General features: G+C 46.9%; 1 protein-coding gene across 1 annotated transcript; it reads right to left on the bottom strand.

Moving 5' to 3' along the window:
- Nucleotides 1–292: 292 nt before the first annotated feature.
- RAB17 (RAB17, member RAS oncogene family) lies at nucleotides 293–25,439 on the bottom strand. The gene is made up of 6 exons (XM_077830222.1): nucleotides 25,401–25,439; nucleotides 13,042–13,204; nucleotides 8,825–8,976; nucleotides 7,468–7,593; nucleotides 3,126–3,219; nucleotides 293–456 (listed from the first exon to the last, which is right to left on the bottom strand). The coding sequence occupies exons 1-6, from the start codon at nucleotides 25,410–25,412 to the stop codon at nucleotides 335–337; spliced, it is 669 nt and encodes a 222-aa protein (XP_077686348.1). The 5' UTR covers nucleotides 25,413–25,439; the 3' UTR covers nucleotides 293–334.
- Nucleotides 25,440–26,473: the final 1,034 nt, after the last annotated feature.

Below are 26,473 nucleotides of genomic sequence, written 5' to 3'. Positions count from 1 at the left end.
TACTCCTCCTTTTTGCTGTTTTTATTTGTGAAGATACTTTACAATGTATTCTTGTATAATGATAACACTGAACAAACACAAGCGAGAGGAGATTTGCAGGGCTTTTCAGGTCCCTTGCACTCGGCAATATCTCCTCTCGTACAATTCTTCAATCGAACACTGACAATAATAACTTTTTTAAAAAGCAATAATCACAGTGACACACAAGCTGCCCCGAGAACCATGCTGCCTTGGCAAAAACAGCACTTCACACAATACATAGGGCCAGCATTCCTTCCCTCCCCCACAATAAAAACGCATTTGATGGTAAACCTAGGTCAGTCTGCCATTTCCTTTAGTTCATGCAACACTTCTTAGTCTGATTGCTTGGCTCTCGCAGATCCACGCGTGACTTCTTCCAGGGCTGATGCTGAAGGGCTGATTCCTTCTGTTGTTCCTGTTTCAATAGCTTGTGAGCTGTGAAGAAACTCAGAATAAGAAATTCTCGGTCCTTCTCTGCTGAGCTATTGTAACATCCTCAGACCCTGCTCTGACTTTGTTAGGACAACTTTCCAGCTGCTAAGGGAGCAGCTAGGGATTCCTCTGCTGTGTCCCCCCCCATCAGCAGTGGACTGGGGTGTGGCCAGAGCACCCCAAACCCCAACCAGCAGAATGGTTCCTGGTGGTGAAACTTAGAGCAGCCCCAGGGCTGTTTCAATTTATGCCAAGGACTGACCCACGATAAGCAATAGAGAGAGGAAAAGGAGGCTTAAAGCCACTTTCTCCTTCCCTCATGTGCTATTTGGCTAGGCCTGGGGATCTGTCCCTTTAAATTTATTAAGATTTAAAATATCTAAATATGAGCAACAGGGGATAGATCACTTGATGATGATCTGTTCTGTTCATTCCTTCTGGGACACCTGGCAGTGGCCACTGTCGGCAGACAGGATACTGAGCTAGATGGACCTTTGATCTGACCCAGTCTGGCCGTCCTTATGTTCTTATTTATAACACTGATGGATTTAAGTTAAGTTTAACATTTTAACTTCCTATTTTTTTTACCTTGAAACCCACATGGTTCTTGGCTCCTGCACTTACTATTTAACAAACTCCCATTCACAATTTTCCTCATGCTCCTTCGTTCTTTCTGGAAAATGGTCCCTCCCTCAGGACTCTCCCATACTCCTCTTCATTCCCCGCCCTAGAACATCTACAGATTCCCTTGCACCTGCATCATGGACATACCCCTAAAAACATCACGGTACAGCAAATGTTGTATTGCACCAAGTTGTCTGTAGGAAATCCCATGATAAAATAGAATGGTGATGATGTGCAAATCACATCTCTATAAGCTTTAGTGAAATTCTTTTAAAAAGGAACTAGAAGTAGGAGCCCCTCACTTGAAATTGGCATAAGATGGGTGCTAGGAGTCTCATGAATTGCCACTATCAAACTGCTGGCATTCTTAAGGAGCAAGAATATCTATTGGGTAGTAAATGCTTGTTATTGGTTCATGATACGTTGAAGGTGGAATCTGTTGTCGCTGTTGTACCCTATTATTCTAGAGCTTTCTCCGAACGGTCTCATTAACAGGAACAAACATGAGCAGACCCTAGTGCCATCTCACTGGCTGCCAAGGTAAAGCCGTTTGCCATATGTGCACTAGTGCAGGGTCAAGCTGGAGGCATATCCCATGTCTGAATCCCCATATGGTAAAACAGGGTCATCTGGCTAACATCTCTGGGGTAAGCAATGCATCGGAGGCCCAGGAGGCTAAGTAGGATAGGTGGGACAGAGCTCCAGGGTTCCAGGCCTGCATGTGGGGAAGAAACGGCTCACCAGAAGAGTCTACAAACCGCTGGCTCTGGTTAGCCTCCCATGAAACCAGCGTCGTTGGTGGCTTGGCAGTGGTCAGACATTCGTGTGAAGGGAGGACTGACAACTTGGGATTATCTCTGGGCATAACTGGTTCTTGGGACGGGGCTGGATGTGCTTGTCCTAAGAAGAAACCTCAAAGACTCTCTGCGCCAGGGTCTAGCTGAGCCTCTGGCTCCGTTTCCTAGCCCAGTGGTTCTCAACCAGGGGTACGCAGAGGTCTTCCAGGGGATACATCACCTCATCTAGATATTTACTTAGTTTTACAACAAGCTACATTAAAAAGCAGTAGCTAAGTCAGTACAAACTAAAATGTCACACAAACAATGACTTGTTTATGCTGCTCTGTGTACTACACACTGAAGTGTTAGTACAATATTTATATTCTAATTGATTATGGTAAAAATGAGAAAGTAAGCAATTTTTCAGTAATAGGGAGCTGCAACACTTCTGTATGTGTGTCTGATTTTGTAAGCAAGTAGTTTTTAAGTGAGGAGAAACTTGGGGGTACACAAGACAAATCAGTCTCCTGAAAAGGGGTACAGTGGTCTGGAAAGGTTGAGAGCCACGGTCCTAGACAGTTGGAGGGCTAAGGAAGAAGGATCCTAAGGAAGAAGGATCCAGGGATCTTGTTTTCCTGCCTGGGTGAGGCCTCTGATCTCTGTCCTGAGGGATGAAAGAAACATGGGCTTGTTTTGTTTGGGGATCATAACTGGAGCCAAGGGGAATGGGTCTCGGAGAGAAGAGATCCTCTTGGAGTAGCAGTGAGGAATCTGGCGGGTGGGGAGAAATTCCCACCTTCCCACTGCTAGGGCCAATGACCGGTGTTCCCAAGAGTGGTTGGGTGGGGGAACCTCCCCCACGTTCAGCAGGTTCCACCCTCACCCCGCCAGCAAAAGCAGAACCACTCCAGAAGTTTGCTTGTCTCAGAAGTTGGGCGCAACAGGGGGGCGGCCTGTCTGTGTTTGGAATGGGGAAGCAGCTGCTCTGGGTCTGTCTCACTCGCTGTTGGCAGCTGTCAGGCTCGACAGGCCAGAGTGTACCCAGTCCCCTCTTGTCTATGCCTAGAGGCAATGCACTGCTGCATTCACGGTAAAGACTTTCCAGTTCCTGGACCTCCTCAGGTCAAGTGACTCAACCCTAATTGCCCCGGAGCAACTGGGAGAAGATAAGCACTGCTGTGCTATGGCTCAGAAGGCAAAGAGCTGGCACAGACCTCAGCATCTCTCTCATGCTGTTACCTGTACAGCAGCTTCTCACTTGGAACCTACCTACGGCCATAAAGACTTCGGTCACGTGGTGGTTGGATTTTGCCGACGTTTCCATGTAGATTAAGCTTCTGCTCTTTGCAAACTCCTCTGCCTCCTAGTTGTGGGGGGGAGGGGTGGAAGGTACAAAAACAGGGTTATTTCAAAGTAGACTTCGGTGTGTTCTGCACTGTAATCACATCCAGCCTGGTAAATGTCCCCCTGTAACCATCCTGGAAGGTGGTGGAAATAAGGGCTCCATTTAAGAGGTATTGGATCTTGTCCTTAGGCCTGACAGGGAGACACAGCTCCTCCCTGTATGATTAGTCACCGCAGGCATGACCAAGCCCTGCCCAGTGTGGACAGAGCTACATGGAACCAACCCGGGGAAGAGATTACTGAGCTCAGAACGGACACACACACTGGTGTAGCAGGAGTACCGCAACTTGCCCTGGCTGACTAGTGGCTAAGAAGTAGGAAGAGGAGCATGTCGCAATCTCCAGCTATTCGCAAAGGTGGCTCTGGAACAAGTCTCTATGCTGGATGCTGCAAACTGCCTTAGGGCCTCGCACCCCCATCGTTAGCTCCAACACTTGCACAGTCAAAGTAATGACGTACAAAGGAGCCTTCCTGCTTAGACCTCATCTGCATGGTGCATTAGTCTGCACTGGGGGCGGAGGGCTACATTCCAGTGTGTTGAGCACTAACAGGCGTGTGCGGGCTACGGTGACGCACACTAGGGAACTCTCCGTGGTGCCAGCAGGTCCTTATGGGCCAGTTAGTCCACAGCACACAAGTGCACAGTAGATCTTGTACCCCACTCATGCAGACGCTGACTTTAGTTCCCCATCTTTCTGAAGAGCGGGGTGTCCGGTGATACAGCCACCCTTGCATTCCTGCAGATTCTGCTGCAAAGCCTAAAGCTTCCTATTGCCCCAGCTCACGCGCCTTCCGTTCCATTCACACGGTTGCAGCCTAACTGTTTAGGCCCCGCTTGTTTTCTCTCTTGCACCGCTCAAGGCATTGCAACAGCTCTCTGACTGGAATCAGAGTGTGGTGTGGTGGGAACCACTCATTGATATAACCGTGTTAAAACTCGCTGGCTCACCGGGTTTTGATGCACTAGCCTTGCAGATGGCCTGGTTTCTACAGGACATATTCAGAGCAAGATCTTGTCCAAAGTGGGGCGGGGGGGGGGGGGTGTGAGGAGAAAGGAGTCAACTCATAAATACTACGGGGTCAAAGCAGGAGCATAACTGCAACCATACATGTACTAACAGGCTATCCTGTGCTAAGATTTAAAGCCAACAAGCCAGGAAGTTGGCAGATAAGGCTACTACGCTCAGCCTCCCTGTCCCCTTCTCACCCTACCCTTATCTCTGCTACAGCTGGTCAGGAATTCTTTGCCAACGTATTTCTATTGGAAAATGCCGGTGTGGATAACAAAAATGTGTTTTGTAGAAATGTGGGTTTAGCTTAAACTTTCTTCAAGAAGGTTTTTCAAGTCCAGGCTGGTGTTCTGGTGAGAGAGCCCCCGACCCAGACTAGCCAACAGCCCTGTGGGTAGGGCGATCACTTGGGAAGCCCAGGTTTGAATCCCTGCTCTGCCTGGTGCCTCCATTTCTCACACAATGGAAGTCTTGTTTTCTAGCCAGCCCTAATCCCCACCATTTCGATCAGAGCCCTGGAGGAAAGGCATCACAACAGCCTGCATGATCAAATGACACTAGGCAAGGGCACATGCGATGGAGCGAGTGTCCAGATGACACACAGCCTGCAGTTATAGCTGTATTTCACTTGGTATGTCTTCACAGCAGCTAACTCAGGTGACTGGCACCCAAGTTGGCCTAGCCTGGCGGTGAGCAGCCACATGGCAACTCCCTCCCCAAATTATTATGTCTCCACTGGTGCTGTGCTCTCCCAAGTGTGTCGCTCTGGCTTCTGGAGGCATAGCCCATGGTTGTCTGCTGCAGTACGCTGAACCCCTCTGATTCTTTCCCAGGGGATTGTGGGAGAACGCCACTCTCCTTCTGGGCGCACAAGGGGAATTGTGGGAAGGCACTGGAGGCCTATTGGCACTGGAATAGTTTGTTCTGCACCCTCACTACAAAGTGGGTGGTGTTTTGTGTGGATGGGTGGGGGGTTAACTGCACTGAAGACCTACCCATGTTTAGTTGTGTGACACAGAGGCCCACTGGTGGTTTGTTACTCTGGGTCAGTGACTCTTGTCAGGAGTGACATTCTCACCACACCTCACTCGCTGGTGTCGTGATACTTATTTAAAAGGTGAGGTATACTATGTTGTTTGAAATCTAACACCACACTGGTCAGTAATGTCACTGTGAAATGTTTGTGACAACTCTGTAGGTGAAATCACAGCTATTCCCCAATACCACATCCCCAGAGACTGTAAACAGACAGAAGGAACCTGTTTTGTCTCCTTTATGTGAAGGGGAAAGAAAACATGGGGGCAGACACCCCATCCAGGAGAGAGGGTTCTGACCTGCTGCCTCCGGGCCAGCCAGTGGCTAACCCTCCTGCTTTGTAAGGGGGAAGGTGTGACCCTAACAGCATCCCAAAGGCCAAGGGCTCCATGGTATCAAGCAATGCATTTCAGCTGGCTTGACCAATGTAGCCCAATTCCTTGGGGTCATGATCTGTATCTAACAGGCATCATGTGATATCTCCCTGGAAAAGCAATGACACGGGCGGTTCAGAGCTTTGTGAGATGTGTGTATTGACACGATACATGGAGTCCTGGATGTTCTGATCTTATATTTTAAAATCTGTCTTTCAGCAAAGTAGAAAATGGGTCTGCCAAGGCCTCTAGTACCAGTGAAGCAGGGTTGGCCCGTGATAGGGGGATTGCAGTTTACCTAGGCAGTAAACAGAACTATCAAAGCTCACAAGCTAGCTGGGGAGTCAGCATGTCCGGATCACACAGAACTGTGTCTTTGCTGGTCTGACCAACCTTCAGGAAGAGGCAACAAAGGCATATTTATGGGCAAGGTAAACCAAGCCATCAGGACAGCAAGTGGGGAAAGATAACCACTTACCAGTCTCAAAGGGGGAATAGAGATACACCCCTAGAAAGCCTTCCTGCCACTGCAAGCAAGCACAATGAACTTTGGGGGAGATGCTTTTCAATGGCTTACTGGACTATAAACAGAGGGGCAGAGAACCCCTACGTTATCCATCACTAGACAGACACAAGGGGCCGGAGCTCTTGCAAGCTGAGAAGGATGGGTCCTTCAGCCAAAGGGGGACTGAAGTCTCTGGGAATTGAATAGAGGTGAGAAACCTGCTTAGGCAAAGATCTTTTACCTAAAACGACAAAGGCACCAGGCACTTTGGTCTTTGTGGGAGATCCTGACCAGAGGGGTTGGTCAGCCATCTTATTGGAAGGTCATGTGCCAATCTTACCCTGAACCAAGACTGTAGCTTTGTTAAGTCTTAGTCCCTAGAAAGCATTTTTCACTTTTGTTTATAACTATTTCTAACTCTAGCCTTTATACGTAAACTCACTTCAAATCCTTTCTCCTTTTGTTAATAAACCTGTTTTACCCTTTACTCTAAAGCAGCCCAGTGCTGGTTTTGATTTACCTTTAAGTCACAAGGGGACTAGCGAAAGTTGGCTGCCTAGTTGAGATGGCACTTAATGACAGGTCATACAGTTGCACAGGAATCATGAAAACACTTTAAAGTTGGCTCTTAAAACAGAGGGTTTCTTGTGTTGAGGTGGTTCTTAGTGCAGTTCCACTGTGATTTATGTATATCTTAAAAAAACGAGGAGTCCTTGTGGCACCTTAGAGACTAACAAATTTATTTGGGCATAAGCTTTCGTGGGCTAGAACCCACTTCATCAGAGATATATCTAGAGATAAATGAGCTGATCTATAGTGCTAGAAAGGGCTGTCTCAATGTGCTTGAAAAGATTCTACCATTTCTGATAGACTTTGCCCATTACGCCAAGAGGGGATATTGCTGAGGACAGTAGAATCTTTCTGGATGCATCCACTGTACATCTTAATGTGAAGCTACGAAAAGGGACAATAGACATCTACCTATGGCACACTCTGAACCCTCTGAACAAACCCACCATAGCTCAGGAAAGTCTCTAAGATCCAAAAAAGTTAGCAGCTGAAACAGAGGGCAAAATGGGATTAATGGCCTCTTAACATCCCTGGCACCCAGTGGGGTCTCGCTATATTGCTCGCTGCTAGGAGAATCGCATTCACCTAAACATTTACTTAAGAATTGTTCAGTCTGAAAGCCTAAAGTGCAGCACTCGGTTGTTTTTTGAAAGATGTTTTTGAAAGAGGTAATCTACCAAGTGCTGAGATCTTCCTGCAGTGACGCCACTTACCTCAAAGGTGACTTCCCGCTGAGCGCCAAGATCTGTCTTATTGCCGACTAAAACAATCACAATCTCATCGTGAAGAAATTCCTTCTCTAATTCCCTCAACCACAGCTTTGCTCTCGCAAAAGTTGCCTGGAAAGGTGAGAGAGACAGACACACAGACAATAAACCGACAGATACCCATGAGCTGTCACGTGGCCCAAAGGAGATTGGCAAGTGAGGGCTAAAAATTGTAGAAACAAATGGGTTATGTGCTTGTCACAGGTAGTGATGCTAGGAGGGCTACTCAGCATGGAACCGGCTCTAAATGTACTTCCTTCCTCAAAGCCAAGGAGGATGACTTCTCCTACTCCATCAGACATGATCAAACCACCATGGATCTGCAGTGGGTCATAGACCCAGCTTACAGGTGATGGGCTGAGGTGATTTGGCTCTTTCGCGATGGGGCAAGGATTCTTAAAAACTTGGCTTATCTCTTCCATAAAGTTCTGTTACTGTGAGACATTACTCTACAGCAGCCTATGGTCTTCTCCTTCTGTAACTACCATGGCAGTAGTACAGGCATGTGGCCCCTTGGTGTTGCGGTTCCTGTGTGTTGCGTGCTACCAGTAAAAGGGAAAAGACATGCATAATGTAGTGGGAGATCAGGCAACATTTCCCCCTGGAACGGTCCATCAAAAATGGACCTTAGTGTAAGCCAACTAACAGATGCGTTTAATCTTTGTCACTATATCATCCTTAAAGTCCAGGGAGTGATTGTAACGACTACAGACCCCGGCCGTTGGCGGGTGGGATTGAACCTGCTGCTTACTGCATGAGCCTCTACCTCATGAGCTAAAAGCCAACTGACTCTTAGCCAAGGCTGTAGAGCCAGGCTCATTTTATCTCGCTAAGTGGTCTTGGTGCCACTAGATGAGATAGAACACCACACCCAGAAGGTGTGTGGGTTACATGAGGGTAGGGGGACAAAGAGCACTTAGTGATGCTCCTCCATTACCTACTTGGCTGTTGGGGTGGATTGGGTTGGGAGGTAGGGGTAGATAGAGAAATCTTGGGTTTTAGGGGGAAAGCATGAGCCTTTATTGTCCACTGTAAGCGAAATGTCTGTACCAGTTCCTTGCATGTCTTCAACCATCTTTACCAGAAGACGAAGGATAAGCCTGCCCACAAAGTAGCCCTTACATGACATGTGCAGGGAAAAGTCGTCTTGGTTGAAATGTTTGGAGATGTATTGGGAAGCTACCCTACGCTAGAACTATTGCAATGTACCAGCGGTGTGGCTGCATTATCAAGATTCGGCCTGGATATTTTGGAAAGGCTTCCGGAGGAGAGAGGCGGAGGAACAAGCCATCACTTGTCTTACCTTTCTGGCAATGTCATATACAAGAAGGGCAGCATTAGCTCCCCTGTAATAAAGACGGCAAACGCTATGGTACTTCTCTTGTCCTGCAGTGTCCCAGATCTCAAGCTTAATCGTGGCAGTCTCTAAACATACCAGCTGGGTGAAGAAAGAACCTGGAAGCAACAGAGATGGGACAGCTCACTGAGAAAGTCATAGCATGCCCCTTTATTAGATGTTAACCTTTATCTTGGTAACCTGTGTGAAAGATGGGTGTCAAGATTCAGTTGGAAAGGGTTTATGCGGGGGGGGGGGAGGTGTGCGAGAGAGAGAGAGAGATAAAAACACCTCCTCCCCCACCTAAAGCAATGTAACCAACATGCTGGTGAACTGGTACTGCCCAATAACAGCACTGTACTACACCAATGCGCTTCAGCAGGGCTGACAGACCGTCAATATTAGTGGCATTAGCAAGCTTTGGTTTTGCAGCTGTCTAGTTGGAGGAAATGTGATGGCAGGGTGGGAATTAGGAGTCTTGAGTTCTAATCCAGCTGTATGGTGCCTGGCCCCTGTTGGGTGCTGCTATAACAGAAATACTGCAATCTCCCTGACACTGATTTGTATGACCTTGGGCAAGTCACTTAAGTCTCGAGTGGGCCCTGATTATACATAAGCTTTTTATAAGATTATACATAAGAGTAGCCCCGGGGAGGTGCTCAGATGCTTCTGAGCTACAATTCTATCACTGCTTTTTCTTGCTCTTAGCCCATGTCAGCAAACCTGCCCCACCCCCAAACTGGCAGGGCTAGGCTGGCCAGTGGGCGGGGGTGGCACCCAGGCCATGCCTGCTCACCCTCTCTCCCTGCTCTAGGGAAGTGACAGATGCATGTTTACTCCTGCACACCTGGCCCAGGGGTGTAAAGGTGGGAGGAGAGGCCTTTGCTTTCCCATAGTCCCCCAGGCAAATGTGTGGACAAAGTCCCAAGCTAGCCCTTAACCTTTCTGTCTCAGCTTGCCCAGATGGAAAATGGGTCTAATTAAAATCCACCTCCCTGTAGTGCTGTGAAAGCGAGCAAATGTCTGCAAAATGTTCGAAGATCCTTGGACTGAAAATGCTATAGCAGCTCAAATGTGCGGCTGCACAGTAGATAGGCAGAAGCCATCTGTTAAGGGCCAGATTGTCTAACACAGACATGGGCTTGAGGTAGAGGGGGCAGTACAGAGCCAAAGCTCTCCAGAGAGCTCTGGGAGGGATAGAAGACTTCTCTGAGTGCCAATTAATGTAGGCAAATGACACCACGCTCCTTGGTATGGGCTCTGTGACTGCCTGGATTGTGTGGAAGAGTGGGAGACCCCCTGGGCCCTCCATCCCCACTCTCCTGACAAAGGTCAGGATCCTTCTGTAAAACAGGAAGAAAAGTGTCTTTCTGCCTATTTCTGACATAAAGACACAGAGCCAGATCCTTGCTTATGTAAACTGGCCTTACCTCCATTGAAGTCAACATAGAACAGATGGGGATCAGTCCCATGAATATCAATGGCCTCTCTAGCTCATACCAGGGTCTGTAAGCTTGTAAAACTTCCTAAAGAGACTTAACTGACCTTGTGTTGACATCTCCAATAAAAACTGAAGCCATGTTTTCCATCAATGTTGCCTACTGAGGTGAACCTTTTTGCATCTGATGATGGGAGCGTGTAGCAGAACTGTGTGAATAATGGTGGTTTTGTTTTGTTGGTGGCAATTTGAAAAGTCAAAAAAAATTAATTGCAAGTCCAACACCACATGAAATGTTTCAAAGATTTTGACTCTAAGGTCAAGAGAAATTTCATTGTGGGTCAAATTAAACATTTATTTCGACTTTGACCGTTCTAAATAATTTTTTAAAATAAGACTAAAGGAATTTTTGAAAGTAATTTCAAACCAGAAAATTGAAACGTGATATTTTGTTCAGGTGTTTTTTTTTTAAACAAACAATTTAGTGAAACTACCATGAACTCACAAGGTGGGTGAGATAAGATCTTATCTTGGACCAACCTCTGTTGGGGGGAAGGGACATGCTTCCGTGCTACACAGAGCTCTTCTTCAGGTCCGAGGAAGGAACCAGAGTGTTTCAGCTAAATACTCAGCATCCTACCCAGACCTTGAAGAGCTTTGTAAAGCTCAAAAGCTTGTCCCCTCTCGGGTGATCAGACGGCAATTGTAAAAAATCAGGACGGGGTGGAGGGTAACGGGTGCCTGTATAAGATAAAACCCCAAATATCGGGACTGTCCCTATAAAATTGGGATATCTGGTCACCCTAGTCCCCTCCACCAACAGAAATTGGTCCAGTAAAACACCTACTTGTTTCTCTAATATTCTGGGCCCAACATGGCTACACTAACACCGATGAAGTGAGCTGTAGCTCATGAAAGCTTATGCTGAAATAAATGGGTTAGTCTCCAAGGTGCCACACGTCCTCCTTTTCTTACTGCGACCATGAACTCATAACATGTAGTGGTGTCACTGGATCGGCAGCTTTTTCAGAAAAAAAATCTTTGGCTGAAATTTCACCTAGTTCTCATGTGAGTGGGTTTCTGTTTAAACACCATGAAAATGATGTCAAAGGCAGGTATGCCGATGACATCGGGGGGAGGCTAGGTGGGGTGCTTGGACTAGATTGCTGACCAGAGCTATCTAATGGGCAGAGCTACTGGGAGTCTGGGAAGACAGACTTTAAATGTCATCTGTTGGAGGCCTTGCTGTCAGCCATCAGAGGGAATCCAAGAAGCAGACTTGTTAAGTCCTCTGACACAAACAGCGTGGAACAGAGCGTTACGTCTGTTTTTCTGACACCCAGGAATTATACTGGGGGTGGTTCCGACCTAACGCCAGAAGATCAGACTCTGAAGTGCAGTTCCTAGGATTCAAGGGCACACCTGTGTCAGTTTCTGCAGTGAGAGTAAGAACTTGGTGCAATTTTGCAGTGAGCACTGAGAATGGGACTGGCACACATCCATAGATAACACAGAGCAATTGGTAGTATTTCTGTGGGGGCAGCTGGGAAAGCCGGGGTGTGGGGGGAGGGATTGCAAAGGGGAAAGTCTACCATTTACCATTAAATGCTATAAACGCTCTCTTGGGTTAGTCAGAACTGCAGGCTCAGTTCAAATGCCACCAAAACCCACTGCTGACATGAGCTTTGTAATAATATGACCCTTGCTGAGACCTATTTAAATGCTACATTACCTGCAATGAAACACTAGATGTCACTCTAACTGCACAATGAATACAGCTGCGTTGCTGTTTCCCTATTCATGATTTCTTGGTCCCTAAAAAGAACAGAAGGACGTGTGGCACCTTAGAGACTAACAAATTTATTAGAGCATAAGCTTTCGTGGGCTACAGCTCACTTCATCGGATGCATAGAATGGAACATATAGTAAGATCGATAGATAGATATACAGATAAGTTGGACGTTACCATACAAACTGTGAGAGGCTAATTAGTTAAGATGAGCTATTATCAACAGGAGGGAAAAAAAAAAAGTTTTGTAGGGATAATCAAGATGGCCCATTTAGACCGTTGACAAGAAGGTGTGAGGATGCTTAACTTAAGGGAATAGATTCGATTCAATTCAATAAAGTCTGTTCTTTTTGCGGACTAACGCGGCTGCTACTCTGAAACCTGTTCTTGGTCCCTGCGTCTCCAATCTACCCCAGTGGAGAAATGTGTCTTGCATGTGGCCTCATCCTCCCTGCCATTGAACTCAAAAGGCACTTGGCCGCTGGCGTCAGGGGAGTAGTCGATGCTCAGGCCTGGCTTTTTTCAGAAGTGCTTCTTAAGTAGGTGCCTAAAGACCCAGCTGTAAAGAGCAGCATCAGAAAAGGCCCAGCTTTTCAAACGGGCACCGTCGCCTGCTTGTGCTACCTTAACCAGACTTTTCCTTATCTCTCGGTCGTCCATCCTGTGCCTGAGCTGAGAAACCAAACGAACCACGCACTCCCTGGCTGTAACCTGGGGTTCTGTTGGATCACATCCCGTTAGCGAGCCGTCACAGCTGCCCGGGAAGTTCCAACGGGAGCCTGCCTCCTGAGTGATGGCCTGTAGGTGCTCTGCTGGGCCTGCTAGCATCAGCAAAACCAAACTTCACACGAGCATAGCTCCACTGACTTCAGCAGAGGTACGCCTGCTATAAGGGAGACGCAGGTCAGGCCCTTTATATTGCACCAAAGGGTTACTTCATTGCTGCCACTCACTCACATCCCACAGTGGGCATGGATTCCCTGAAGTCATTTTTCACATAGCGGAAGGCTATGCTTGACTTTCCCACGGCCGTGCTCCCCAGCAGAACCACCTTGTAGACGTAGGATTGCTCCGTGGAAGGCCCCGCCCGCACCTGCTGCGTTCTTCTCGGGGCCATATTCTGCAAAGAAGAAAAAAACCCTATTCAAAAGGCATTGGCAATGAGCTCAGGGCCCTGGGCTGATTAGCTGCGTAAACTCTAAAGGTTAGGCCCTGTGCCTTGATTTCCCACTCAGCACAGTGGGAGACATGGTTCCAGTTTAATTCTTCCTGCACCCCCTGTTCCAGTCAATCAAGCTTAACATGCTTAAACGAAACATAATGGGAGTCTAACCCTAAGGGTCCGTGTACAGTACAGGGGCTGTACCAGCATAGCTATATCCCTGTATAGGCCAGTATAATGCAGTGGTGTGGACGCAGCCAACGCCAACAGAAGCGGGGTTTTCCTTTGGTGCAGGACACTGCTTCCCCGAATGACAGGCGCTTCAGCGATGGCAGCATTCTTCTGTCAACGCAGCTGCATCCGCCGTGAGGGTTCGGTTGGCATGGCAATGTCACGCAGGAGTGTGGCCAACCACAGGGCAAGGTGCTGACCTCACTTACGTGTAGACCAAGTCTAATCCATCGAATCATAACCAGCCTGAGCTGCCGTGGCCACAGCCACACTGTCAGGTGGACTCTCGTAGCAGCACTGTGAACTCCATCGTCCCCATCCCAAATACTGTTCATAGCGCTCCAACCTGTTCCCCCCCCACCGATACCTGACCTCCTGAGACATCTCTTCTGTCAATACACTGCCTCGGGCTCTTGGAACAAACTTGATACAGATGGTCCCAAAGCTTCCATCGCTAGGCTCACAAGATGCACAGCCATGATATGAATCAGTTGGACTTTTTCCTCACCAAAAAACCTCTCTGGCCCTATACCTGTGGTTCTCAGGAGTCTCCAAGGCCAGGTGAGGCTGGCTATGGCGGGAGACTAGGGGGAAAAAAAAACAATCAGTGGCTGAACTTTTAATCCTAGAAAATAGCTTGTCTTGAAGTCTGTTTCTAGTGCTTGGTGTTATGAAGATGGGCCACATTTTCAAGGCTATATTCAGCCTTAGCAATAGTTTAAAAAAATAAGGAGACCTATGTCCATGGTTTCACAGGCTCCCAACTCCAGCTGTGATAATGACAGAGACAGATCCATGAACCCCTAAAGACAAGCAACCCATGAAAACAAATGCCTATCAGAGACAGTGATTTTTTTTTAAATGGCTCCTTTTGTAAACTTTGATTGTCAAATCTCTGTATCTTTGCTCCTCCATATATGTCTGCCTTTGTAGAGTGCTTTGAGACCCTTGGATAAGAGACTCTGCTGAGTAACTGTTACCTCACTTTGAAGATGGCTGATCCTAGACTCAGAGCTAGGTTCCACCTATAGCTGACAACCTGCCCACACAAACATCAGAATTGTGTGCCCTGATCCTCCATCCATTTACACCTCCTCCCATGGGCTACTGTGGGGCTCAGTGACAAAGCCCAGGGTTGTATAAGCCATTATCAAGTTTTAGACACATTTAGAAGCAGCCTGTGTGGCTCCCCAAATGAAAGATTTAATCTTCCTAGACAGAGAGTGATTAAAGCAGAACAAAAGAAAAGGAGTTCACCAAAGTGCTGGGCTGACAGACATCTGTCAGGCAGTGAGGCAGTATTCCTTGCATCATCCTGTGGAGATGGAGAATGGATGCAGAGAAGGAAAATGAGGGAAAGTGAATCTGAAAGCAAATCTCAAGCCAGCCAAACTCTGCACCATGAAGAAAAAAGAAGCAAAACTTCACAGAGACATCTCCATCCTGAGAAAATGCAAGAAACAAAACACCATCCCCAGAAGTCTCACCACGTAGAATCTTCTGACCACATACAACTCTCCAACATGACACCCCACTTTGTAGGGGCATTTCTTGGGGTTTCCCCTTCTCTCTCCCTCGATCATTATTCAGACTACACCAGACGGGCGAGTCTTTGACATAAAGAGAGAACGGACATTGGAACACTGTTAGCTTCTTCCTCTGAACATTTCTGAAATGCCCAATGAATTCTCCTATAACGCAGGAAATTGCAAGACAACACTGAAGAGAAACTTTCTGCCAAAATGTCGTTGTCAATTGCAGCTGTTTAATAGAACTTGCCAGTGGTAAGTTATCTTAAGAAATCCATAAACATGCATCAAATCCAATGAATTTGCTCCCCTTTCAATCAGCCATGAATGTAAAACAAAACCACCTCAGAGGGCGGCACTGCATTAACAATGTAAAATGCCATGTAGAACCAGACTCCATTATCCCCTCCCCTACACCTGATACAGGACACCAGTGCATATCTCCATAGGAACATAACTGCACGGCATGGGACCACTGGTCCATCTAGAACAGTAGCCTGTCTCCAACAGTCGGCATTGCTAGTTGCTCCAAGGGGGGTGACCATGACCAAACTTTCCCACAGGGCGGGTTTCTTCCAAATCTAAGTTAGCGGTTAGTTTGTGGCCTGAACCGTGAGTTTCTCTCCATCTAAATTATTTTAACCCAATCACATCTCTAAAGACTCACCTCCTCGTGTCTCCCTGGCACCAGACTTTCCACAGAGCAGTTTCTGTTTTCATCCTTTTCCCTTAATTGGCTATGCTCTTCTTTCTCCTTCATCCGCCTAGGTCACTTCCTCGCTCTTTCCGTGTTTATCCCTCTGACTTATTTATTTCTCCCTTCCTAAGCCACCTTCTAAGCCACCTCCTCTCCCTATCAATTTAGGTTTTTGTGAGGGTGCCCATCACCATGGTATCTGAGCACCTTGCACAAAGCCATGCTTAGCTCTTACACAGCACTCACTCCACAGACCGCAAATCCCTTTACAAAGGAGTTATTACCCAGCTGGGGTAGTGGGAAGTGACTGGTTCCATGTCACACAGCAGCCCAGAGCCAGCCAGCAATAGAACCCAGGTCTCCTGACTCCCAGGCCAATGCCTGATCCATTGGACCACACAGTCTACGCCGTTAGCTTTCTCTTCCATTCCCCCTCTGTCCAAGCTCATCTTGAGCTCCCCCGGTTGTTCACCTGGAGCCAGCCCAGATCTACTAAACCTTAGGCCCTAGACTCAGGCTTAGGGGGATTTCTTAGGCCCTCAGGAATTATAGGACTCTTGATGGTGCAGCAGCTGAGAATACCAAAGCCATGGGTGGGGAATTTCCCTGGGGAGGAGAGACCGTAGGACACTCCAGGCTGGGGCACTGCTGCTCAACCTTCTGGCTAGGAGCCCCAGAAACTTTCCATCTTGGTATAAGAATCTCTTATTCCCCATGCCTGGCAAGTCTTCACTTCCTCAGCCAGTGGTAGGGACACAAGGAAAGGAAGCTGGGCTCCCCCAAGGCAGGAGGGAAAGGACAAGGAGGTTTCCTGCTTTTTGCAAAGGAAATGGTCCTGCTATCCCTGCTGTTCCCCCTAGTTCTAACCCTTGGCACCAAATACTTTGCGTGTAGTGATTGCTTTAGTAGGCTGAAAAGGCACATGTGTCCTTTCAAAGGACATCGTCCCTCACTGAGAGCTCTCTCAAATTCCCTCTGGTCTTGACACTTCCTATGCTTGGTATTGTCCTAAAGATTTGTGTAAGATGCATGTGGGTATCTTGTGTTTTCACCCTGCCCCTTTGGAAAGTTTGACCAAAACCACACAGCCATGTTTTAACTAGATGAGTGAGACTAGGAGGAGGGAAAAAGAAAAGGAGGACTTGTGGCACCTTAGAGGCTAACAAATTTATTTGAGCATAAGCTTTCATGAGCTACAGCTCACTTCATAGGATACATTTGGTGAAAAATACAGTGGGGAGATTTATATACACAGAGAACATGAAACAAACAATGGGTGTTATCATACACACTGTAATGAGAGTGATCAGGGAAGGTGAGCTATTACCAGCAGGAGAGCTGGGGGCGGGGGGGACCTTTTGTAGTTATAATCAAGGTGGGCCATTTCCAGTAGTTGACAAGAACGTCTGAGGAACAGTTGGTGGGGGGGGATAAATATGGGGAAATAGTTTTACTTTGTGTAATGACCCATCCACTCCCAGTCTTTATTCAAGCCTAAGTTAATTGTATCCAGTTTGCAAATTCATTCCAATTCAGCAGTCTCTCGTTGGTGTCTGTTTTTGAAGTTTTTCTTGTTGAAGAATTGCCACTTTTAGGTCTGTAATCGAGTGACCAAAGAGATTGAAGTGTTCTCCAACTGGTTTTTAAATGTTATAATTCTTGACATCTGATTTGTGTCCATTTATTCTTTTAGGTAGAGACTGTCCAGTTTGGTTAATGTACATGGCAGAGGGGCATTGCTGGCACATGATGGCATATATCACATTGGTAGATGTGCAGGTGAAAGAGCCTCTGATAGTGTGGCTGATGTGATTAGGCCTGTGATGGTGTCCCCTGAATAGATATGTGGACACAGTTGGCAACGGGCTCTGTTGCAAGGATAGGTTCCTGGGTTAGTGGTTCTGTTGTGTGGTATGTGGTTGCTGATGAGTATTTGCTTCAGGTTGGGGGGCTGTCTGTAAGCAAGGACTGGCCTGTCTCCCAAGATCTGTGAGAGTGATGGGTCGTCCTTCAGGATAGGTTGTAGATCCTTGATGATGCGCTGGAGAGGTTTTAGTTGGGGGCTGAAGGTGATGGCTAGTGGCGTTCCGTTTTTTTCTTTGTTGGGCCTGTCCTGTAGTAGGTGACTTCTGGGTACTCTTCTGGCTCTGTCAATCTGTTTCTTCACTTCAGCAGGTGGGTATTGCAGTTGTAAGAATGCTTGATAGAGATCTTGTAGGTGTTTGTCTCTGTCTGAGGGGTTGGAGCAAATGCAGTTGTATCGTAGAGCTTGGCTGTAGACAGTGGATCGTGCGGTGTGGTCTGGATGAAAGCTGGAGGCATGTAGGTAGGCATAGCGGTCAGTAGGTTTCCGGTATAGGGTGGTGTTTATATGACCATTGTTTATTAGCACCGTAGTGTCCAGGAAGTGGATCTCTTGTTTACATAGAGACTGTCCAGTTTGGCCAATGTACGTGGCAGAGGGGCATTGCTGGCATATGATGGCATATATCACATTGGTAGATGTGCAGGTGAACGAGCCTCTGATAGGGTGGAGAACACTTCAATCTCTTTGGTCACTCGATTACAGACCTAAAAGTGGCAATTCTTCAACAAAAAAACTTCAAAAACAGACGCCAGCGAGAGACTGCTGAATTGGAATGAATTTGCAAACTGGATATAACTAACTTAGGCTTGAATAAAGACTGGGAGTGGATGGGTCATTACACAAAGTAAAACTGTTTCCCCATGTTTATTACCCCCTGCCACTACCTCAGCCGTTCTTGTCAACTGCTGGAAATGGCCCACCTTGATTATCACTACAGAAGGTTTTTTCCCCCCCAGCTCTCCTGCTGGTAATAGCTCACCTTCCCTGATCACTCTCGTTACAGTCTGTATGGTAATACCCATTGGTTCATGTTCTCTGTGTATATAAATCACCCCACTGTATTTTCCACTGAATGCATCCGATGAAGTGAGCTGTAGCTCACGAAAGCTTATGCTCAAATAAATTTGTTAGTCTCTAAGGTGACACAAGTACTCCTGTTCTTTTTGCGGATACAGACTAACACAGCTGCTACTCTGAAACCTGTCATTATGCTAGGAGGAGGGAAGTGGCTTTCAATTCTCTAAGTATTTTGGTAACTCCAGAAAAATTAAGTATTTATTCTCCTAGCACTTAGAGTGTGCAAGGCACTTCAGTTGGATAAAAAGACATGCTCCCCAACAAGTCAAGGCTTCTGATTTTAGGTGTTAACCAACAAACACCCCCAATAACAAGAAAAAAATGAAATCAGTGTTTATCCAACAAACCACAAAAACACTCCGTTTGTGTTGACTTCATCCCTTTCCCAGTGTGGTTTGTTTACGTAGGCAAAATGGCCCTGCTTCTGGGCTGGTATCTAAGGGCTTATCTACATGGAGCAGTAATGCAGGCTCTGGAGGTGTGATTTCTAAAGCGTGCGTTAATTGATCTATGTAGACCCTGCTGGTGCACACTAAAAGTTCCCTAGTGTGCTTTAACTTAGTGCTGTTTGAAACAGTACTTCATTAAAGCACACTCGGGAACAAACGCACTAAATGCTAACCCAGGAATTTAATAACAAGGATACAAAGGTTAACCAAACATGCGCGTCATCTTTTATACACATGATAAAAATTAAAGTACAGTAGAACCTCATAGTTACAAACACCTCGGAAATGGTTGTTTGTAACTCTGAACAAAACATTGTTCTTTCACAAATGTACAACTGAACATTGATTTAATACAGCTTTGAAACTTTACTATGCAGAAGAAAAATGCTGCTTTCCCTTTATTTTTTTAGTAGTTTACGGTTAACACAGTCCTGTACTGTATTTGCTTTTTGCTTTTTTCTTCTCTGCTGCTGCCTGATTACATATTTCTGGTTGCAAATGAGGTGTGTGGTTGACTGGTCAGTTCATAACTCTGGTATTTGTAACTCTGAGGTTCTACTGTAGATCCTATTAAGACAAGAATTTTGGGAAGTACCTGAAAAAAATCTTCCCATGACAGTATCAAAGAACGCCCTGAAAAATTGAGGACATGTACATAGACCTCAAATTTCTAAAAATAAGCCCTGAAAACCAGAAGCCCTGAAGATAGATAAATCAACATCAGGTACTGGGGGAGTACAGCATGCAAGCTGGAATAACTGAGGAGATGCTTGAATATATTTTTGATGACAATAACACTTAATTAGTGGTTTGTTTTCAAAGCGCTGACTATTCCAGAGGTGTGTTTAAAAATACATAAAATCCAATTGGGGCGGGAGGGAAAAATGTAATTGCATACGGAATTATTTTCATGCAGAATCACTCCTGCCTGCATAGTCCAAGTGCACAATCATGCAAGACCAGGCACAGCATCTCTCATATAACCACATTCTGAAGTATTTGCAGGATCAGGGCCCATGATTATAACTGCAGTTACAGGTTCGTTATACTTGTGTCAGCACCTGGGCTTCTGTCTAAATGCCTTCGAATCAAAACCATTTCTCCCAGCCTACCTGATTAAGAACACCAGGCTTAGATCCTCAGCTGGTGTAAACTGGCATAGCCCTAGTCACCTCAGTGGATCTACAATTAATTTTGGCAGCTGGGGATCTCGCCCCAGCATGTATAACTGAAATCAAAACCACTCACACCTACCTCAAGCAGCAACATGTCCAGCAGCATAGATGGTTTAACTATGCAGTGATGTGCCTTGCATAACTCTCACACAACAAACAGTCAACCTATGGAACTTGTTGCCATGGGATGTTGTGAAGGCCAAAAGCATAACTGGTTTATGAATTAGAGAATTCACGGAGGATAGATCCATCAGTGGTATCCTCCAAGATGGTCAGGGATGCAGCCCCATGATCTGGGCATCCAGAAGCTGTGGGACTGGATGACGGGGACAGATCACCCAAAATTGCCCTGTTCAGTTCATTCCATCTGATGCGTCTGGCAGCGGCCACTGTCAGAGACAGGATATTGGGCTAGATGGACCCTGTATGGCCATTGTTATGGGCCCATTTTTGACCACAAAAATCTCTTAGAATCATAGAAGGTTAGGGTTGGAAGGGACCTCAGGAGGTCACCTCGTCCAACCCCCTGCTTGAAGCAGGACCAATCCCCAATTTTTGCCCCAGATCCCTAAATGGCCCCCTCCAGAATTGAACTTACAACCTTGGGTTTAGCAGGTCAATGCGCAAACCCCCGAGCTAGCCCTCCCCCTTCTTCTTCCAGTTAGGCAAAATGTGCCACTGCAGCTAAAGCACCAGGTCAAGAGTCTGCATGAAAAGTATCTGCCCCGAAAGCAGCTTAACTGGGTCTGGTTTTTAGTCTGGTTCCATTGTTATTTTTCTCATTGTCCTATTTATTACAAAATAATAAATGCAAAACCTTTGTTAGTGAGACATTACACGAAACCTCACAGGCAGGACTAACTTGTCAATAGAGCTGGAAGGAAAAATCTTTCATGAAGAAAAGTGGTTTTTCAAACAATACACTACATCTGTGGAAAATGTTCATATTGTTTGAAATGTTTTGCCAAAACAAAGGGAAAGGGTATTTATTTTAAATGGAAAAACTTCTGACTTCCAGGCTTTTTCCTTTCTTTCTTTCCCCTTTCCATTCCCTCCCCTCTCTGTGGAAAAGAAAAAGGGAATGGTGGGGAGAAAGGATCCCCCCCCACCCCCGATTCAATGAAAAATCGTATTTCTGAGAAAATTCTGGGGGGGTTTCTCCTGGAATTTTTCACTGAAAATTTACCTTCCCTCCCCTCCAACCTTGCTGATTAACATTACACACTTGGGTTTGGGTACCATATGGGGTGGGGAGGATGCAAGTGCCTCCCAGGAGGAGTTTATAGGGTTGTCCTTCTATAGAGGTGCACACCATCTCTTGGAGTGTGGTGTTGGATGAGAACATTTAAGTTAGAGCCACTATTCAAGGTGGCCAGCAGGGGGTATGTAGCCAGGAGATAAGGGGGGATGCAAAATGGAAATACAGGCAGACAGACAGTCATGAATTTACCCAGAGTCTGGTGGCCTGGTCTTTCTCTGTGGAACAAGCACTGAAGGGATGCATCTGGTGCCCCATGCACTCTGCCTCTTCCACTCTTGGTCACTCAATTTGGGCAGAGCTGGGTCCTTTGCTAGTGCTAGCATGTTGCACTTCCTGAATTCCCTCACTGTTCCCATCTTTAGGAGGAGGATCCAATATGGACACGGTCTCTGGGCCCTCACTTCCCCATTAGTGGTCAGTGTGGGGCAGGGGACAGACTGAACCTAGCGCGAGCTGTGCCCGTCCCTCTGTGGACACAGGCTAGGCAAGTGGCTCCTTGCTAACTGTCACGGAACAGCTTATTAAACCTATGGATTGTGCACACAGCTTTGTCTAGCCAGAACCAGGCTCATACTATCATCCCTTCATAGGATATCAGGGTTGGAAGGGACCTCAGGAGGTCATCTAGTCCAACCCCCTGCTCAAAGCAGGACCAATCCCCAATTTTTGCCCCAGATCCCTAACTGGCCCCCTCAAGGATTGAACTCACAACCCTGGGTGTAGCAGGCCAATGCTCAAATGACTGAGCTATCCCTCCCCCCCTTGTTCTCACCACCCTGCTAGTCTGTTTCTTTCTGTGCTAAATGACTGAGGTTTAAACTCTGATGGAGCAGAATTAATAACAACACCTGGCTCTTACACAGAGCTTTTCATCAGTAGATCTCCAAGCACTTTACAAAGGAGTATCATTATCCCCACTTTACAGATGGGGAAACTGAGGCATGGGGGGACGTGATTTGCCCAGGGTCACCCAGCAGGCCAGCGGAATAGAACCCAGCAGCCAAGCTGGCCCAGGCGTCCTGAGTGCCAGCACTGGGTTCTGTCCACTAGGCCAATTAAGAGTTGACTAAAGATCAGAGAATGGTGCAACCCCCAAATAATCTGGCCATTTTCTTATGGAAATAACAGTAGGGGTTAAGCTTACTAGCACCAAGTGATATGCTGAATATTTTAAAGGCCCCCTTCTAAGAGAGAGATGGTGGATGTAAATATTACTGTTCACGTTCCAAGGCATGAGAGACAGCTCCTGCCTCCCGGTTTTCTGTATGTATTTCTCATTCTGTATTTTACATGAATTGCAGAAGTATTCCCCTCCCCTCCCTCGCACTCTGACAGGAGCACTTCTAAAGAACCCAGAAAGCCAAACACCAGCCCACCTGACAGCAGAGCAGGGAAACTCTGACAAAATCTTGGTCCAGTGTGACAGGGCATCTGGGAGGAAACAGCAAAGCTACCCCTGCTAACTCTCATTACTTAAGCTACACTTAGGCCATGTCCACATTAGAAAGCTTGCACCGGTCTGACTAAAATCAATCTGGTTACCTCACAAGAAACCCAAATGCAGATGCACGTGAACTCATTTAGCCCCATGCAGAATGATTTTAGCTATACCAGCCGCACTAATGCAGCAAGTTTTCTAATACAGACAAAAGCCTAAAAAGAAAGAGGGGTTAGATGCCGGGAGAAACTACAGAGCTGCCTCAGGCTTTACAGAAAGTCTCTGCAACTGGCTTAGCTCACTAATTTAGGGAGCGGGTTAGGGAAGAGTGGCAGTGTTGGGGGAACTGTCCCTGAACGGACAAGCACCCCAAACAGAAGGAAAGGGGCTGCAGGTTGATTCCTGAGATGAGACGCGTGGACAGATTCCATAAGAGAGCAAGCAGAGACCATGGCCGGACTGAAGCCAGGCTGAGCAGCCTCAGAGACTAGGGAGAAAAGAAGGCCAGCTGATGACCCCTTCCTCCACTGCACAATCCTGTGTGTTAACAATAATGACTTGGAGTGTTTTCTGACACAGGCCTGTCAACAGACCCTGACAGACAGGCTCAGCTGCAGCTCTGACTCAGCTAAACCCTTAGCCCTGAGGCTGCTGTCATTTGATTCCTGTTAGAGAAATGCGCCTGCCTACACACTGAAGTTAAGAGGATTAATTCATAGGTTTGCAGGGGTTTAAGGCTAGAAGAGACCCTTAGATCCTATCACAGGCCATTAAACCTCACCCACTTACCACTGTACAGAGCCCAGTAATTTGGGCTGGACCAACCCTGCACCACTCTTTCTGCATGCAGGATGTTTGTTTGTCTTAAATTCAATCACCATTGATCCGATCATTCAGCTGCTGAAGGAACAGACTGCATTCAAGCCCCTGAGCAGGGATGCTGCAGCTTGAAGGGTCTGAACAAGTGTTTTACGGCTTTTGATGAAAGCCTGTGAGAAATGGAGTGGTTGGCTATACTGGAATGCAATGTGGTGAGTGGAGGTTTCAACCACTTCACTGTTGTGACGTGAGGGGGTTGTGGGGAGGGGGAGGTTTTCTTACTGCTGACCTGGTAACGATAAAAGAGAATTGGATTTTACCTACTCGGAGAGTTGGCTCTTTTGTCTTTAAAGAGCACCAGTAAAAATGGGCTCTTGGGATGACGCTGGCTCTGAACGGTTTCTTTAAGATGCCATTTCATGTAAAAGCCCATTTGTACGTAGGGCCAAGCCTTTGAAAATAGGAGCCTAAACTCCTGAAATCCATCTTTAGGCACCTGCCCGATGTTTGAAAGCGCTGAGCACCCAGCCGCTCCCATGGTGGCTCCGCACTGTAGAAATCCTGGCCCCTGGATTGAGATGCCTCAGGACAGGCATGGGAGGCTAATTTTAGGTGCCTATTTTTGAACATTTTAGCTGAGGTGGTTTAGGTCATCTTTAGGTTCAGCGAGAGTTTAAAATGATGGCAGGGAGGTGCCTAACTCTCATGGACTTTCGCTGGGAGTCAGGCACCTGTCTGCAATTGGTGCCTTTGGAAATCTTCCTCCTTAAACTACAGGGACAGAAGTCTCATAGGAAGTGCTGAAGCTGATGCTGAGTGTCCACAAATGGTCATTGCTAAAGCTTACTTTAACTAAAGATCAGCTTGGGATCTGAGGGTCTAAATGGGAAGGGGACATTTCAAGGCTTAAAGACATTCTTGGATGATATTGTGCCAATGTAGGGCCTGATCCATTCTCACCAAAGCCACTGGAAGTAGGACTGGGCCCTTATTTTTGAAAGAAAATGCCTAACCCAAATGAGTTATAGCTATAGTCTCTCTTTATTGCAGGATTATCTTGGGACTCCTGAGGTTTTAGTCTCCTCTGTGCTGGATCCCTGCATTCTGATAAACCCTTCCTAGTCATTCTTTCAAGCCCTGCTGGGAGGGGCAAGCCCCCCCTCCCCCAACACCCAAACTCTGGCCTCAACTCTGGGAAGCTGAAAGAAGGAAGCTGCCTTTCTCCAGGGTAAGCCCAGCTCCTGGTCAAGCAGTGCTTTGGGGCTCAATGGAGTTTTTTGCCTCTTTCAACCCTAGGGTCCTTGAGACAGGCCCTGGGTCTCCTCTGTGCAGTGCTCAGCATTCAACTGACCGTAGGCAATGAATAATCCAAAAGAGCTTCCCCCTGAAATTAACCAAAGATGCACTGCCATCTCAGTCAGGCGCAGTGGCGGCCGGTTACACACACCTTGACCTACAGTGCCCACATTGATAACATACCCAAAAGTGCTTTGAAATGGCTTTAAACATTAAATGTGTGCAAGCCACACCACTTTCTCAGCTGTTGCAGGTTTGGTTTTCCCATCCCCCCACCCTCTGCTCTTACAGGGTATTGAGAGAAGAAGAGCTCACCTTTTTAAACATTGCTTTTCTTCTAGGTGGGCGGGGGGGAGTCTTCAATCCATTGAAAGTTTGAAACAATGCTGGCTGGGAAGCAGCTGTCGCAGCTGGGTTGTGCAGGTGCTCAAACAAGTTAAATCCAGGCAAACTAGAAAGTAAAAGGTGCCCCTCTTGAACCTCCCCACAGAGAGCCAGGTACTTTCACCAGCACACTGGTTGCTCCTAAAGATCAACACAGGAACACAACAGTGCTTGGTAAAGTTTAAGGTCCACTGATTCTGCAGCTAGTTGATTTGCCTTTAGGAATGCAGAGCCATAAAACCTGTAATCAAGGTGATTTGAGCGGAGCTGGCCTCTTGTTTCGAAGGGCGGGGCCCTGCGCACTCCAGTGAAATGCTAAGGAGAGTGATTCTTCTGTCCCTGGTTCCCTTCCTTTCTACAGTTTCATAATCCTGTTCCTTTCTGTCTTTCTGCTAGGTCCTGCAAAAGTTGTGTCCGCCCCTAGATTTCTTGTTTCCATTGTGATTCATGATCATGTAGCATGTCACATCCTGTTTATACTAAAGAATGACTCACTAGTTGAGGGCAGCAGCACTGGGAATTCAGGAAGTTGTTAATATTCCTAAAAATCTCTGGGCCTGATCCTTGGACCTGCTGAGCTGTGCTCAGTGCAAGGTGGGGGAGAGGGAAGTGTTACATTCTCAGCTTCAGAAATGCTGGAACAGGTCCCCTTGGTCCACTCCAGAGCCCGAGATCACTATAACACCTGTATTCTCGCCACCCCAGGCATAGGTGCTGGAACTAGGGATACAGGGGGTGCTGGAGCACCCCCTGGCTTGAAGTGGTTTCCATCATATACAGGGCTTACAATTTGGTTCAAAGACTCTCAGCACCCCCACTATATAAATTATTCCAGCACCTCCGCGCCTGGGAGGGCCAGGATGCTCTGTTCGTGGCCTTATGCCAGGAGATGAGCTCAGATTACTTTGTTTGGGCCGATTTGCAGAGCACTTCCAATTTGCAGGGATGTATTTTCTGCTTGCTACGTAGTTGTGAATAGCAAATCCACTCTCGCAAAGAACCAG

The sequence above is a fragment of the Eretmochelys imbricata genome, chromosome 11 (genome assembly GCF_965152235.1).
Source record: "Eretmochelys imbricata isolate rEreImb1 chromosome 11, rEreImb1.hap1, whole genome shotgun sequence".
In the NCBI taxonomy this organism is placed as follows: domain Eukaryota; kingdom Metazoa; phylum Chordata; order Testudines; family Cheloniidae; genus Eretmochelys; species Eretmochelys imbricata.
The sequence above is the reverse complement of the archived record's forward strand: the minus strand, read 5'-3'. Positions and strand labels throughout refer to the sequence as shown.

Excerpts from the sequence above, each read along its gene's own strand:
- RAB17 (XM_077830222.1), bottom strand. Across the intron at positions 7,594-8,824 it reads TATATGACATTGCCAGAAAG|GCAACTTTTGCGAGAGCAAA; the intron begins GTAAGACAAGTG and ends TCACCTTTCCAG. Across the intron at positions 3,220-7,467 it reads AGCGGGAAGTCACCTTTGAG|GAGGCAGAGGAGTTTGCAAA; the intron begins GTAAGTGGCGTC and ends CCCCACAACTAG.